Source organism: Diadema antillarum, unplaced genomic scaffold, assembly GCF_040938485.1.
Source record: "Diadema antillarum isolate AM-2024a unplaced genomic scaffold, OU_Dant_1.0 seq00001506_RagTag, whole genome shotgun sequence".
Lineage (NCBI taxonomy): Eukaryota > Metazoa > Echinodermata > Echinoidea > Diadematoida > Diadematidae > Diadema > Diadema antillarum.
The window spans coordinates 901702-917803 of record NW_027272240.1 but is presented as its reverse complement, the minus strand read 5'-3'; the positions used below and the strand labels follow the sequence as shown (position 1 = coordinate 917803).

At 42.7% G+C, this 16102-nt stretch overlaps 1 protein-coding gene across 1 annotated transcript; it reads left to right on the top strand.

The window, feature by feature from the left end:
• The first annotated feature begins 1780 nt into the window (after nt 1–1780).
• On the top strand, nt 1781–15428 carry LOC139710182 (E3 ubiquitin-protein ligase UBR5-like). The gene is made up of 11 exons (XM_071622114.1): nt 1781–2217; nt 2669–2879; nt 3423–3678; nt 4327–4580; nt 5623–5753; nt 6486–6734; nt 7407–7491; nt 8030–8296; nt 10017–10170; nt 10901–11001; nt 12646–15428. Exons 1-11 carry the CDS (start codon nt 1781–1783, stop codon nt 12856–12858), a joined length of 2358 nt encoding a protein of 785 aa, XP_071478215.1. The 3' UTR covers nt 12859–15428.
• The last annotated feature ends 674 nt before the right edge of the window (nt 15429–16102 follow it).

Below are 16102 nucleotides of genomic sequence, written 5' to 3'. Positions count from 1 at the left end.
CAAATTTTAAAACACACGAAAATATTAACTCTGATCCAGACACGAATATGACGTGCATGCATACATTTCTCCATTCACTACTGTACTCCACATTCACAAATTCAACCATTCGCCAAATTGTCGGGAAGTCACGAATTGCAAAAAATTGGACTCCCTAAATATATGGCTTAAACAGTATACTCCTCTCTATTTTTGAGAGTGTCCCATTTTCTTTGTGAAACTTCAAATATGATTTCATGTTTTAGTAGTATTGCCCCTTTAGTAGTAGTTCTTTGGTTTTCAAATCATTCAGACTCATGTAAAGGGATTAGTGTTGTGAAGCATTGATTCCATTAACCTTGTGATATGCTGATCTGGCAAATAAATGTGATGTTCCCTAGTTGAGATATATCTTGTTTCATGGGCAGCAAAAACCTGTCTCTAATTCTGATAAATCCCTTTAAAGACCTGGTAGCGTGAGGACACCACGGAGAGGGAAGGCTAGCGAAACTCTGATACATAAATAAAATAAAATCAATCATATCAATCAATCCTATTTGAGAATTTGTGCATGCAGCTTTATCACCGATCGCTGTGCAAGTATACGCACAGCTAAAAAACCTCAACTGGAGTCATCTGTTACTGGAGAGCATGTGCTTCAATGAGCATATTCACTGACCAGTGCGGTTTATGGTTATTAAATGTACCCCGGTTGGCAGTGAATGAATCGGCCATTCATGAATCCCCATGCTACCATGTCTTTAAAGGGACTGTACAGTACTGGTTGAGGTGGGGATTCATGTTTTGAACATTCCTAAGTGAGATAACGAAAAGCCTCTTATGAAATATGAAAGAGCATGTAATTTTAAGAAGGATTCAACGTTTATTTGATGAAAATTGGTTTTCAAATGGCTGAGATATCCAAAAAAGTGCTAATGATAAAAGGCGACATGCCACAACTTTATTAGGATCTCTTTGTTTCACCTTGTTTTTGGATATCTCGGCCATTTCAAAACCGATTTTCATCGAATAAACTTTTGATACCCCTTAGAACAGCATGCTCTTCGACATCTCATAGAGTGGTTTCTGAATATCTCGCAAAACGTTAAAAACTACAATGTAAATCCTCACCTCGACCAGAACTGAACACACCCTTTAAGATATGAGGAATATGTCTGTTGTGTTATTTTGTGCTTTTATACCTCATATTGAGGATGGTAGAGTAGAAATATTGAGCTGCCATGACGGGACCTCAAATGAAGGAATCTTGAACTTTTGGCTCCTCTGCACAGGTGCAACCAGTCTGGCTAGTGCCTCCACGCTGCCTGTGAGTCAGAGTCTGGGTGAAAGCAGTGACCCCTCCAAACCTTCTGGACCTATGTCCTCGATATCCTCCTACATGAGCAGTGGTTCTTCAGGATTGTCAGAGCAGGGTCCTGTTCCGAGGCCAGTGCCTGGTACAGCCTCGGATGCAAGGAGGCGGACACAGGATCCCCCTAGGACTCCCTCTGGGTCCCTCCCAGGGCCCCTCTCTCTGGACTCCGGTGCCGGAGTAGCGCAGCCACGCCCGGGTGGAAGTGACAGCAGCGGGGGCGATCAGGGCCACCCTGCTGGTGGGATGGGGGGCAGTGCTGGACTATCGCTCTCGCCGACGATACCCATTGCTGGTGGCAGCAACGCCACCTCGGCAACACTAGTCAGTGTAATACGCACCACTGGGTCTGTGGACAAGAGCACTGCGGCGGGTGCAGAATCTGCCCAAGGGCATCCCGCTGGAGGGAGCCGGGATGCGGCGGCCAGCATGCCGGGCCCCAGTCGTGTGTCAGTCTCGGAAATCCCCCTACCCCCTGACCCGCAGCGGGGTGCAGCCGAGGACCTCACGGCGGCTGCTTCGAGGGAAGTCAATCTCGGCGCCCTCTTCCACGTAGGCCAGGAAGAGGCGGTCCAGGCGAGTCCGATGAATCTGTCAGAGTCTGCCAGTAATGCAGCGGCGGTGGCAGCAGCAGCAGCTGCGGCTGCCTCTGTCGATCCATTGCCCCTGGAACTGTCCAACCATGAGACGGGAGAGCGCAGTCGGCCCACATCTGCTACTAGAGACCTGGATCAGCAGGACTATGCCGACCCAGAGGACGGGGGACGGAGGAAAACCCCCAGCAGGGGTGGTCCTACAACCGTTACGGTCAACCGTTCAGACATCCAGCCAGTCAACTCCTTTGACCAGATCATCCGACTCCTACGGTAAGTTGTCAGACTGTGACAATCTGTTTAGTTTATAGATATCGCTTGTGTGCGTATGCACTGAATTGTCTGTACTGCAGTTGCTTTGAATTCATACGATGTATAAGTGAGGAATAATGAGTTACAACAAGGGTTTGGGAAACACGAGATGGTGATAAATTGACCTTCCTCGATTCCAAAACTGTCAGATATATGCTGTCTTATATATGACATCTTGTTACCTCTCAAAAGTAAATAGAAAGTGATAACATGATGAGTACAAAGCATAAGTTGCAGTGCTTGTTTGAGTATTAGCTGTATCCCCATGAAAAAAAAAAAAACTTACAAAAGTTATTTTGATCACCCTTCTGGTTTTGATGGTTTCATCTGCAGTAGTGTTGAATCATCAGTCGGTCATAGAGAAGGGTTTGAACCAACCTCACAAAACAATGCTTTGTTTCCACCCGACCAGACCGCTCTCACCACTGCTGTCGGCAGACATGCTGCTGGGCCGGTGGCGTCTGTGCCTCGAGCTCTTTGGCCACGTCTTCCTGGAGGACGTCGGCGCCGAGCAGGGCTCTGTGCTCAGCGAGCTGGGGGGATTCGAGGTGAAGGAGTCACGTTTCCGGCGCGAGATGGAGAAGCTGAGGAACAACCACACCTCCAAGGACCTCACCCTCGAGGTAGGTGCACGGCGATGCCATGACAAATTTTCTCCTCCTCTTCCTTCTCCTCCTACTCCTCCTCCTCCTCCTCCTCCTCCTTCTTCTTCTTCTTCATATTAAGGAAGCTGCCTCTCCAATCCTGAAGATTATTGCAGATTTTAGCCCTTTATCCTTTTGTGTGTGTGTGTGTTTGACCACTTCCACAGGATTTCGTCCTGCTGTTTATGAGAGAAGTGAAGTGGGTTCTTTTACTGTATGTGCATAGGGTTTAGCTCTCCTTCACAATGGACCAATGGCTTTGAGTCTCCTCCAAAAGATTGGGCAACAAGGATGAAGTGCCTTGCCAGAGGGCACTGCTGCCAGGCAAAATAATCTTGTTATCTACAGAGGGTGGCTGTCTAGGAGACTATTTATACTCTTTGTTTATCATTGTTTTATCATATGCAAAGAAATACTGAAAAAGTGTCACGTTTTCGGATAGTAAGAGAAATATACAAGTATTTCCACCGTGAGCCTTGGAAGTGAGGTAACTCTTCACATTGTGTCTATTTTTATGGACAGGTTGAGCGCTCTCGCGACCTGCTGATCCAGCAGACGATGCGGCAGCTGAACACCCACTTCCACCGGCGGTGCAGCGCCAACCTGGAGCGCCTGCCCATGCCAGTCCACCGGGTAAAGGTCACCTTCAAGGACGAGCCAGGCGAAGGAAGTGGGGTGGCACGCAGCTTTTACACGGCCATCGCCGAGGCCCTCATGGCACCGGAACGTCTGCCCAACCTAGAGGACTGCCAGGGATCTAACAAGGGCCCTCAGTATGGTGAGTAAGGGGGCGGGACATTCAAAAACTTTCTACCCCTCCCCTCTCCCCTCTTCCCCTCCCACTCCCAAAAGAAGAAGAAAATATGCATACAAAAGCAGAAAGAGGGACTGAATTTGACCACACATGATTAGGTTAACATGTCTCAAAGTCGAGTGTATGAGTGTCATTTCTAGACCCCAAATTGACATCTTACCAGAACATGCAAGTATCTCATTGCTGTGAAAGAGCTACCCGGAAATTACAGGGAATTTGAAACTAATGGGACCATATGAAAAGAAATTCAGCAAATGATTTCAATCTCATTTCTTTGATAGGAAGCTACTGAATCCCCCAATTGACTCTCCACGCCCTCTAGTGAAGAGCTGTGCATCACCAAGAATTCTATGTTTCAGCATTATCTGCTATATGCAGATAAAAGTTTGTGGAAATTCAGAGGGCAAAAAAAAAAAAAAATGGCTGTCATTACATAACTTATATATTGTCAATTCTTACCAGTGTGATGTTTTTGCTGTTTGCAAGACAAGTGCCTTGTTCTTTTCTCATGCTCACTCAATTCACATCATGTGACTTGTTGTATATGTCGACAATTATCAGCAGTGTTATGCTTTTCCTTCCTACAAGACTTGAGCCATGTTTCCTTCCCAGGCCTGATCCAGCGGCTGCGGAGCCGAGAGCGGGAGCGGGAGCGTCAGCAGCGGCGCAACGAGCTGCGCACCGGCAGCGGCCGCATGGCGCAGAGCCTGGACCGAGACCGCAACACCCTCTCCTACGATGCCCGCCCCTTCTACCCGCGCGATAGCGCCAATGCAGACGACCGGAACGCGGACTTCGAGCCCCTGCCCCCGTCCAAGCAGGCGCTCGGGGAGAGGCTGTTCCCCAGGGTGTATGCCTTGCAACCGGTAAAGCCTGCCTTTGAGCTGTATTGTGATATTTCATTTGTAGTGCAGAGAGAGAATTTAGTATTAACTCATAGTCCCGAATTCACAAACTAAGATAGTTTTGATATAGCTCATAGATTGTGGAAATTTCATCTGTATTAAGGTGTGAGATAGATCTTGTATGGCAGCAGACATCCGATAATGAATGATACACGCATGTGAAAGATACACCTGCACTTTTTTTAGTCCATGGACGAAATGTAATCTAGACTTGATACTGCCTTTCTGAATTTAGGCCAGTGAGATTTTTAAGAGCTTTCAGGGAGATACTTGTGTGCAACATGCATCTCAGTGGGCTAGAAAATTTTCACATCACAAAAGGTTTTGATGTGCTTTAAAGGACACGTTCACCTTTATGTACAATGTACATGTTGGTTGAGTGAAAGCAGCAATATCAGTACAACACATCAGTGAAAGCTGAAGGAAAATTGGACAATCCGTTCAAAAGTTATTGATTTTTTAATTTCTGTGCAGTCATTGCGGGATGAGTAGACTACTACAGCTTGGGATGTTACAGGTGTAGAATGATATGAAGAAAATATGAAGAGAATTCGACAAAATTTCCTCTCTTTTTTTGAAGTGCACATTCCCTTGACTTGTTACTAATCAAATGTTAAGGGTAATATTATTCCCTTGGCCTTCTGAAAGAAACAAGTCAGTTGCTCTTTTATTATGCAAGAAAAGTGAAAATATGTTTAATTTTCTTTATATTTTCTGTCTATTGTTCTACACATGTGACATCACAAACTGTAGTAGTCTTCTCATCCTACGATTGCGGTGCTGACACTTCAGAAATTCATAATTTTTGAAGGAACTGTCCATTGACCATTTTCCTCAAACATTCCCTGATGTGTTCAACTAATATTGCTGCATTTACTCAATCCACATGTATATCAAAGTGAACTTGCACTTTAAGGATAATGATGCCCCATGTTATTCAGTTTGCCTGTTATACATCTCTACCAACTCCCTCCATTTTTCCCCCCTGCCATCCCCCCAACAGTCCCTAGCCAGCACCATCACAGGAATGCTCCTGGAGCTTCCCCCAGCCCGTCTCCTGCTCCTACTGGCCAGCGAGGAGTCACTCCGGGAGAGGGTGGAGGAGGCCATGGACATCATCGTCTCAAGAGGGAGGTAAGAACCACCTTCCCTCTAGCTCTCAATCACTCTAGCAGAGATACTAACTGTTGATTTTAACAGTACATGTATTCTGTACTCCCCCCCCCCCCCAAAAAAAAAAAAAAAAAAAAAAAAAAAAAGATTAATTAATCTAAAAAGAAGAAGAAGAATAATGAAATAAAATACTGCAGATTTCATAGAAATACTGGTTTTCCCAAATGGTATTGCTGTGCATGTATATGACAGGGAAGGTGAAAATAGTGTTTTCTTACCAAAGATACCCCTTCAATGCTGTCACAATGTTGCAATGCTAAATGTATTTACAAGGTTAGCATCCCTGCTATACTGAAGGAGGTATAAAGAGCCAAGCAGAAATATTGGCTTTATAGAGGATATAAGACTGCAGGGTGAAATTCAGCATTTTTTAAGGCATAGATGTACAGTATTTTTGTCATGTGTATGAAGTATAGTACAAAGTGAATGTTAAAACCTTTTTTTTGGGGGGGGGGAGGGGGGTTTAAGCACTTTTTATTTTCGTATGATGATACTTATATTTTCATGGCACTATAGAAGGGAGTTTCAAGATGTATGACTGTACAATTGCTTGGGTATGAGAATCAGAGTCATTTGTATCCAGTAATATCAAGGTTTGATAACTGTCAAGGACTAAGATTCACCCTGTCTCTTTTTAACTGTCTTTGACTCCAACCCCCTCTCCTTTCTTTTTTTTATCTTCCCCCTCCCTAGCCGGGATGACCCAGCAGACAGCAGCCGCCTGGACCTCGATATCTTTGGCCTCGTTGAGCGGGACAAGAGCAAGGGCCCCATAGAAACAGCCGGGGCTTCCTCCGGCGTTCCCATGGAGACAGAGGACTGCGACGATGCGGACCGCGACAACGAACCCCTCTTCTTCCAGCCAGGGAAGAGGGGCTTCTACTCGCCGCGCCAGGGCAAGAACTCCACGGAGAGACTGAATGTCTTCAGGAACGTCGGCAGGTTAGTGAGAGGCTCTAGGCTTTTAACCTTTTGTGTACTGTGAGTGCTGATTGACACAGAAAACCCCATAGCATTGTACACACAGTGCCTGGCATAGAAAGGGTTAAGGATGGCAACATGCAAGAAAAAGTAAAAGTTTGTCTGAAGACATCTGTCAACTCTGTATAGCTGAGGAAGACATGAACTACTGGAAATGTATAGCTGAGCCCAGTCACCACTATCGACTTTGGATGAAAACTAATCAAAAGCACCGTTTTTTTTATAACTTACACCATATCTCATTTTTTCCCTCTTGTGTGATGCTAAAAAGAGAAACTGAGAGTATGAATAATGAGAGTCATTGATGAAACCAGTTGATTTACTGTAAAAGTGCTTATTTTTGCACTTGGCCGTGTCAGATGAGTTTCGCATGTCTTTTAATACCGCGGAATTAAGATATGAACTACTGGAACATATAGCAAGCAAAAATATTCTCTTTCTTGTATTTTTGCGCTAGTTTCTAGTTGCGTCAAATGCGTTAAAATTTAAACCCTGCAAAAATGTCCACTTTTACAGTGGTAAAATTAATGTCATAGAATAATCACCTAATTTTTGTTTGATCAGTGTGATTTTGTGTTTGCAAAGTGCAGTCATTGTGTAACATCATTTTCATGTTTTTCTTTTCCTGCACAGAATTCTGGGCTTCTGTCTGCTTCAGAATGAACTCTGCCCTTTGACCCTGAATCGCCACGTCATCAAGTTCATGCTCGGAAGAAAGGTAGGCTGGAGAACTTTTCAGAGCAATCCCTCTCTTGTCAAAGACTGTTTTGTGTTGACTCTGTTTAGGTCTTTGTGCAAGTTTTTGCCTTGAAGTTTAATAGCTATTGATATTTGCCTTAGAGCTTTTGGGGAATTCTACAAATTTCAGTCATATTGTGATTGAAAATGTTGATGAATATGTGATGAATATATGAAAATCTGTGGCTCACTTAATGATAAGGATTAGTTTCCTTTCACCATGTGGAGGACACATTCTGTGGTTTTGTCTGTGGTTATGTGTTAGTGCTAGTGCTAGTGGTGGTAGTAGTAGTAGTAGTAGTGGTAGTAGTAGCAGTTGTAGCAATCATAGTTACGTAGTAGCAGTAATACTGGTAGACGTGCTAATGTTGTTAGTAGGAGTACTGGCAGTAGTAGTAGTAGTAGTAGTATTGGTAGTAGTATTTAGTAGTATTAGTAATGGTGATAACAGGAGTACAAGTAGAGTTAGTGATGATTACAGTGACAATGATGATGAAATCCTTTTTTCCATCATACAGATTGGCTGGCATGACCTGGCTTTCTTTGACCCCACCCTCTACGAGAGCCTGCGCCAGCTGCTCTTGGATGCAGAGCGTGGTCGGGCATCGGCCATTGAGGCCATGGAGCTCACCCTCTCCATCCAGCTGTCCAAGGAGGAAGGGGGTCAAGTGGTAGACTTGGTGCCGGGTGGCTCCCACATCCGTGTCACCGCCGACAACGCCTTTGACTACGTGCACCGCTACGCCGAATACAAGATGGTGGTGGCAGCCCAGAAATGCCTTTCGGTTAGTTAAAAATGGTGATGGTGATCATGTTCATGAAGACAGCGTTGATGACGATGATGACAATGATGACGATGATGACGATGATGACAATGAAGACGATGATAATGGTGTTTATGATGATGATGCTGACAATGACGACGATGATGTTGACAATGATAATGGTGTTTATGATAATGATGTTGGTGATGATGATGATGATGATGAATATGATGATGTGGTCTGATTTACCCAATGTGGCCTCCACGGTATATGCACTGTTTTATCATTACCTCAACATTGTGAAAAACCATTCAATATGCCTGGATCTAGAATGTTTAAAATGTCTTGTCCAAGGATTTAGTAACCAGGTAGGTCTCCAAATTTAAGATGTCGTATGAAATAGAGTCAAGAGCATCACACACTCTATCACAGTGTTCCAACTGATACATCAACTTTAGCTATCACATACCCTGTACACATTCATAGGTTGTAGTAACTTTTAAGAAGAAGCCCTCATTTGTATAACTTTGAAGCTTGCATGAAGTAGTGACAGTCACCTTGTAGTCATTAAGTTTTGTCTGTTGTATGTCGTGGACTTTGCTGGTATGCTTACTTTACCAGTGAGAAAAAATTTCCTGAAAGAAGCTGTTCATGAGGAGTCATTTCTTAATATTCCTCCTCTGTGTTGTATCGCAGTGGCCTTTTATAGTTTGAAAGTTGATGTTGCAACATATGTGACCCTGCACCTCAAAACAAACAAAAAGTCGCCAGACATGAATTTTTAGCTATGTCCATATTCTGAAAGAGCAGACTTTAAGCTTTAAAATGATGTATAACTATAATCAAATGGACTCTCCTAACCTATCTAAATATTGGAAAAAAGCACAAACTCAGGAAAAGTGTGAACTGAGAAAAGAGGCTCTGAAGTACAGTGTCTATTTAAGCGCTTTAATCTTTACCAAACCGTGCTGGCTGTGCGATGAATGGGACAAAAAAACAGGAAGTAAACCACCAGGGTAACAACAATGAAGGGATTATCAGATTAAAGTGAAATTAAGCGTGCCTCATTAACACATTCTGTCCATAATTAATGCCAACTTTCAAAGCAGTAGCATTACCCTTTCAAAAGTTATTAGAGTTGAAATTGAAGAGTGTGGACAAGGTTTTTCAGAAATGAAAAAGGGATTCTAAGGACACACCTAATCACACTATTCTACCAAAAATGTTCGAGATAAACTGCTAAAAAAACACACTTTCCTGCCCTTTTTATGATACCAAATTTTGGCATAATGTAAAAGAAGACCCGCTTTTTCAGAAAATATGAAAAAGTCAAGTTCGGCTAGGTTGACCCATTTTACTTATTTCCAGTCCTCACGCAAAATCAGTGTGTGCGACTTTATGTTCGTTTTGAGGTGCACGGTCACATATAGAGTTAGTCAAAGTTTTGTTAGATGCTAATGTTTGGAGATTCAACTGACAGCCAAAGAGAGTGCTGATGAAAAACAGCTTGCCAAGTTTTTGGCATCTGCATGGCCACATGAAGGCTAAATTATGATAAGTAGGAGAAAAATGGATGATGAACCCTACAAGAATATAGAAAAATAGTAATTTGACAAAAAGTAGATGGAAAACTGCAGCAGCATATTCAAATGGAACTGAAATATCTCTGCCCATCAAGAATGTACAGTGTCTTGCATCTGTAGTTTCATGCTTGGTCTGCTGTATGTGTGTTTGTTTTCAGTCCATGAGGCAAGGTCTGTTTGATGTCCTGCCCCGTAACGCCCTGGACGGTCTGACGGCCGAGGATTTCCGCCTCTTGGTCAATGGGTGCGGTCAGGTCAACGTCCAGATGCTGATCGGCTACACCACCTTCAACGACGAGACGGGCAAACTGGGTGAGCAGGTTTTGTCTTTGTCATCATCAGAATTTCGCTCCTCTCAAGCTCGTAGTATCCAAGCAATCTTCATTTCTTCAGTTCTTTCGACTAGTTCACAGAAAAAAAAAATTTGGGTTTTTTTTTTTTTGCAGTTCTCTGTGCATTCTCTCCACCAGTACTTCTCTATGGTACTTGTGTAGCATTGATGCAAGTTGTTTATTTTGATGTCACAATTGAAACATAATCATGTAGAGATTCACCGACTAATCAGTGAGTTTTATGGCAGGACGTCCTAGATTGACACTGTTTACGGACCATTACCAGTTACCTGGTAGGGGGTGAGCCACAAGGGGTTGGTATCATTTGCTCATTTTCATTCTTCTTGGGGGGGAAATGAAGTTAGATCTTTGGCATGATCTTTTGTATGAATTGTGACTCTCTAACACATGGGACCTCCACTCTATGTCCCATCCAAGGGACCAAGTGTTTGCATCTCTTTTGATAGTAGGCTAGTTATTCATTGGTATCAAGTACCTGCCTCATTTGACTTTGAGAAATAATTATCTCATGTAACATCTTATCTTAACTTGACTAACTGGTCAGAACTGTCAATTGTTGATACCACTGGAAACAAAAAAAAAAAGTAGTATGAAAGACTGAAAAGTGAACCTGATATACAATGTAGGAGCAAGCAATATGATGGATAACGTGCCTTTTTGTGTGCACAATTGTGTATGTGTGCTTGCAGGTGATGGGCACAGCAGTGAAGGCAACGACAAGCTGGCGACCTTCAAGCAATGGTTCTGGAGCATTGTGGAGAAGATGAGCACCCAGCAGAAACAGGATCTGGTAAGTATGCCTGTCTGCCTAGAGACAGCATCATTTGTCTCCCCAGATACCGCATCACATGTCCCCCTAGATACCGCATCACGCATCTTCGTTGACAATTCATCACATGGACACCAAATGTCTAGATACTGCAATTGTAAAAACCTCAGAGGACGAAACGGGCAGGGTCATTGGTTAGAAAAACCGTGCTGCCCATTTTTTTTTTTTTTCAGATGGTGATTCTTAAACCCTATTTCCCCTTTGCGCCCCCCTTCAAAAAACAAATTAAAAAAACACCAATTGTCAAATTTTTTGTCTTCATAACTCAGCTGAAGATAGTGCCATGAGATCAAGTGATTACATAAGAATTAGTAGAAACTATTGACCTGACACAAGAATTAGTAAGAAACTATTGACCTGACACAAGAATTAGTATACAAATAATGACTGCTATGAGGGGCACAGTTAAAATTATGGGCCCAAGGTGATGTGAAAACCGTAACTATGCCCGAAGCGAAGCTGAGGGCATGGTTACAGTTTTCACATCACCGAGGGCCTACATAATTTTAACTGTACCCCGAATATCAAGCAGTCATTATTTGTTTTATATACCGAACATATAGATTCCGAAATATAGATACCGAAAATATAGATTCTAGTCTCTTTTACAGCACTCGTAATCAATGCTGATCGACAGCGCGGCGGTCGTATCATTTGTGCGTACAGTGATGTGTATACAGTGTACGTTACGTGGTACGGGGTTGCGATTGTCTCCAAACCAGTCCGCTAGTCTCTTTTACAGCACGCTGATTGAATGCGCGGCGGTCGTATCATTGGTGCGTACATATATTATGTGCGATCTTCGTGTACGGGGTCGCGACTGTCTCTAAAACCTATTTACTAACTGTGCCCGGGCCCCGGTCACAGTACCTCAAAAATAGGGCACAGTTGTTTTCATGACTCCCCTTTTAACCAATCACATGAGAGGATTCTAGAAATGAGGGATATAATAGAAACTATTGACCTGACACAAGAATTAGTAGAAACTATTGACCTGACACAAGAATTAGAAAGAAACTATTGACCTCTGTGATGAATTTTAAAGAAGAAGATGTTGTCACAGTTGTCGGTCAGAAATAATCAATGCTTTCACAGGATTACTATGTACAAATATTTTGTTCAATGAGCCGAGGATGAAAAATTGTTGAGTGTTATGACTGAACCGTGATAGAAATTCTGCACATGCAGTATATAAGGACATACAACACATGCTATGAACACTCATTTGTGTCATATGAACGTTCATTTTTTTCCCCGTAAAGTTGCCATTTTTCTTTCTCTGGCAAATATGTAAAGATAATTAGTAAATAAGTGGGAGTAGTAGTAAGTAGTAATAAGTAGTAAATGTAATGATTACATGAAGTCCTGCTGAGTCATAAAGAGAGAAATTTGTGTTTGCTGTAGTGTGTGCAAAGTATGTGGTTACAGATGAGCACACGGTCAGAGAGATCAAGTGCAATACCTTAGAGACGATGCTGTCCCGTTTCAAACCAAGTCCTTGAACAGCTCACCTTTTCCTCCTTTGTAACTTTGTTGTCCTCCGTTGTTCTCTGTGACACCCGCTTATCATTATTTGACATACATCGTTCCTCCTCCATTCTCAAGGTGTACTTCTGGACGTCCAGCCCGAGCCTGCCGGCCAGTGAGGAGGGGTTCCAGCCCCTGCCGACCATCACGGTGCGGCCGCCGGACGACAACCACCTGCCCACGGCCAACACCTGCATCAGCCGCCTCTACATCCCGCTCTACAGCTCCAAGGCCATCCTGAAGAAGAAGCTTCTCCTGGCTATCAAGACCAAGGCCTTTGGCTTCGTCTAGGGGTGTGATGGCCACGCCCAGGAGGGCATCACCTCGCCCCATGGTTGCCCAGTCTACCGGAGTGATGCCTTCCCACATTTGTCTCTGTGATTTGCTCAACTGAATTATTGTGTACAACATCACCATTTGTACATCACCTCATGAATGTGGAGTTAAACTGAGGGATCCCTTACACTCCTGTTTCCATGGTAACTGGTTCTGAACAGATGTACTGTACGTAGGTGTGAGTTTTATGTCGAAGCCTTTTGAGGAAGAACTGTGATCAACTGAGTGCTCCTGAAGTGGTGGATGCCTGAAGGCCCAAAATAAAGACTTGGAACTCATATTCAGGACAACATCGGAAAAAAAAAATCACAGCTCGTACTTTCTGTTATAAAGATGAAGTTTATGTATGTAAAGTGAGAGGCAAACAACAGTCCTTTCTCCTGTAATTATTCTCTCGATGCAATTTCATGACAGTGTTATCCCCCCTAGTTCACTTGCTTGTCCTCCTCCCTTGTACACCATTGCCAACTAGATAAGATAAAATTCACACACTTCTGTTGCATTCATAATTTCGTGTGAAAAAGAAAGAAAAAAAAGGAAAGAAAAAAGAAAGTGTAATTCAACAAATTTCAATCACTGACAAAGAGCTGCCTTTGTTGGTGGGATGATGTGTGCTCAGAAAAGTGTTTCTAGATACACAAACATAATGATATTCTGAGTGACATTTTGTATATTTAGCTACACAATATGGTGTCTCAGTGGAAAAGTATTACGATAGATGTACGTCTTGTTTACAAAAGAATTGAATGAGAATATGAGACAAAATTTCCAGAGTGGCCGATGATGTGAAGTAGTTAGCAAAATTGTTCGATTTGAGGCCAGGTTAAGTTGAGAATGAAGATAAAGATGCTTTTTTTTTTCATGTTTTTCGTTTGTCTTTTACAATGCATGTCAATTGTTTCAGCTGTACCGTATTTGCCTACAACATGCAGCTTCTGATAGGAATGTAGACAAATGAATAAAGAAGGGATGGTAATGATTAAGGGAGGCAAAAAAGGTAGATATTGCCTGAAAAGATTCAGTGCATTTTACGTTACTTTGATTACAATTACTGCAACTCTTCTTCAGCCAAGCACAGTAATAAAGCGGAATATATCAGTCCTGGTATGCTCTCCCTCAGCTCATTTGATAGTCAGTCCAGCCGAGGTGGCTTTATACATGTATATGCTCAGTACTCAAAACTGAAAAATGTGCACGGTCCGATTTGAACTCGTCGATGATAAAACAATGAATGTTAAGAGGGCATGTGAGGGTGATCCTCATGCTGCAGATGTAGCAATACTTTTCGCACCTCGTGATCTGTTTTTCAACTTCTCCACCCTGAGTATCACATTTGTGGAGGTATTCGGACTCATAAAAGGGTTTTTTTCTTTGATGTGCTAGTCAGAGAACGAATGCTTACTAGAGATCATCGAATATTGGCATCACATGCTTTGGGCTCCTCTGCCCTGAAGTGATTTCTGTATCAAATTGCGCAGTTTTTGTCTTTTGCTTCGAGTCCGTGTTTGCATTGATGGGACACGAGCTGTAGTGTACTTTGTAAGAACCTTGTGACACATGTAAAGTACAGCCACCGGTGAGTGCACCAGCCATCATTTCCAAGAATCTTTTGCCATCAGAACATGTGGTGGCTGAATTTCAGGACAAATGTTCAGAAAAAAAAAGTAGTATTCTGTGTTTGTGTATGTCCTCACCTCGGCGGATATAAGTTCTTTGTCAATGTGCATGTCTAAGACAGACCAAAGCGAGAGTTCTCTTGCAAGAGGGAATAGAATTTCTCAGACAGACTTACTCCAGAGCGAGAGATAGTTGAGATTTGAATGGCCCATTTATAACCTACATGTAGTATTTTCCTGCAGTGACGGTATGGTAGGACATAACATCATGTGCACAAAAAAAAAAAATATATATATCACAGATGAGGAGGAACACACACATTGTTACACACACATGGTTCACTGTAGCAGTGGCAGGTCTGTAGACAGAGAGACCCAACATTATGTGTGCAAAGAAGTCTCTGTCACGCATTTACACATCTTGTTTGTTGTTGTGAGAATGGAGCAAAATTCTCAACTTTTGCACCAAAGTCTCTTGCACATGGAGGCAGATAGTGAAACAAACCAAACCAAACCAGCACACATTGTCTCAAGCTGCAGTGCACACACACGACACAAGCACCCCCTCATGCCTTGTTCAGCCGTGATTTCTGTTTGTGTCACGAATTTGTTCATGTTTGCTAGGTACCATGCATACATCCGAGTGTCTTCAGAGTCAGTTTACTACAAATTGTCTGGATTATTTCCCTGGATATTGGTTTACATGTGTTGTATAAGTTGGCACAGTTTGAGGAAGATGAAAAGCCTCCGTGAAACTGGATGGGACCAACCCTCTTCTCTTGGATGCATCTTGTGCAATTTTTCTTCTAATTTTACTGTTTCAAAAATTTCTTCATGGATTGAGCACTCTGTTACTTTATTCTGTAATATAGGTCATTTTGGTCCTAGGAAGCCTGAAATGGAGTTTCAGTGATAGGGTTTTGTTATATCTCCCCCCCCCCATCCTTATTTTAATTCTACCAGTCTAATGATCTGTATTCAGGTTGATTGCCGAGTTGATTGTTTTTGTAAGTAATGTGGCCCTGTGGTCACCTCAAAGGAGACCCAGTTGAGAGGGTTCAGGTTTCACAACTCATAAGAGGTCCTGATCCTCTTGTATGCAATGGCAATGTTGTACTGAGCATTTTTGGTGTAAATACTCTCTCGAATAACACAGAATGTGGTACCCCCACCCCAAACGCTGTCACTGAAAGTACTTCGGTGGCAAAGGTCGTGTCAGTAGAGGTCAAAGTCTGTAACGTTTAACTCAGTCCTGGCCCAGCTTTGTAAATTTGATAACAGAACAACTGTTTTTTTGGAAAGATGATAAAACTTACATTCATGTCTCTTTCTTTTCCTTTCCCCCACTTTTTTTTTTTATTTGGTAAAAAAATTCAAACCCAAACTTTATGCTTTGAATTGATTTTATTGTTGTAAATATGTTTTTTTTTTTCTTTCTTTTTAGTTTTTACACACACGTGGGACATTTAACGGATGCTGCAAGGCACACCAGTTGGTCTTGAAGTATGTGTATACGTATTGTTCCTGGGTAAAACACTGAAGTTCAAACTGAAAACATGTTGATTTTGATGTGTCTTTTGATT

Excerpts from the sequence above, each read along its gene's own strand:
- LOC139710182 (XM_071622114.1), top strand. The coding sequence starts at position 1,781 with ATGCCGGGCCCCAGTCGTGTGTCAGTCTCGGAAATCCCCCTACCCCCT. Across the intron at positions 4,581-5,622 it reads GGGTGTATGCCTTGCAACCG|TCCCTAGCCAGCACCATCAC; the intron begins GTAAAGCCTGCC and ends TCCCCCCAACAG. Across the intron at positions 11,002-12,645 it reads CCCAGCAGAAACAGGATCTG|GTGTACTTCTGGACGTCCAG; the intron begins GTAAGTATGCCT and ends TCCATTCTCAAG.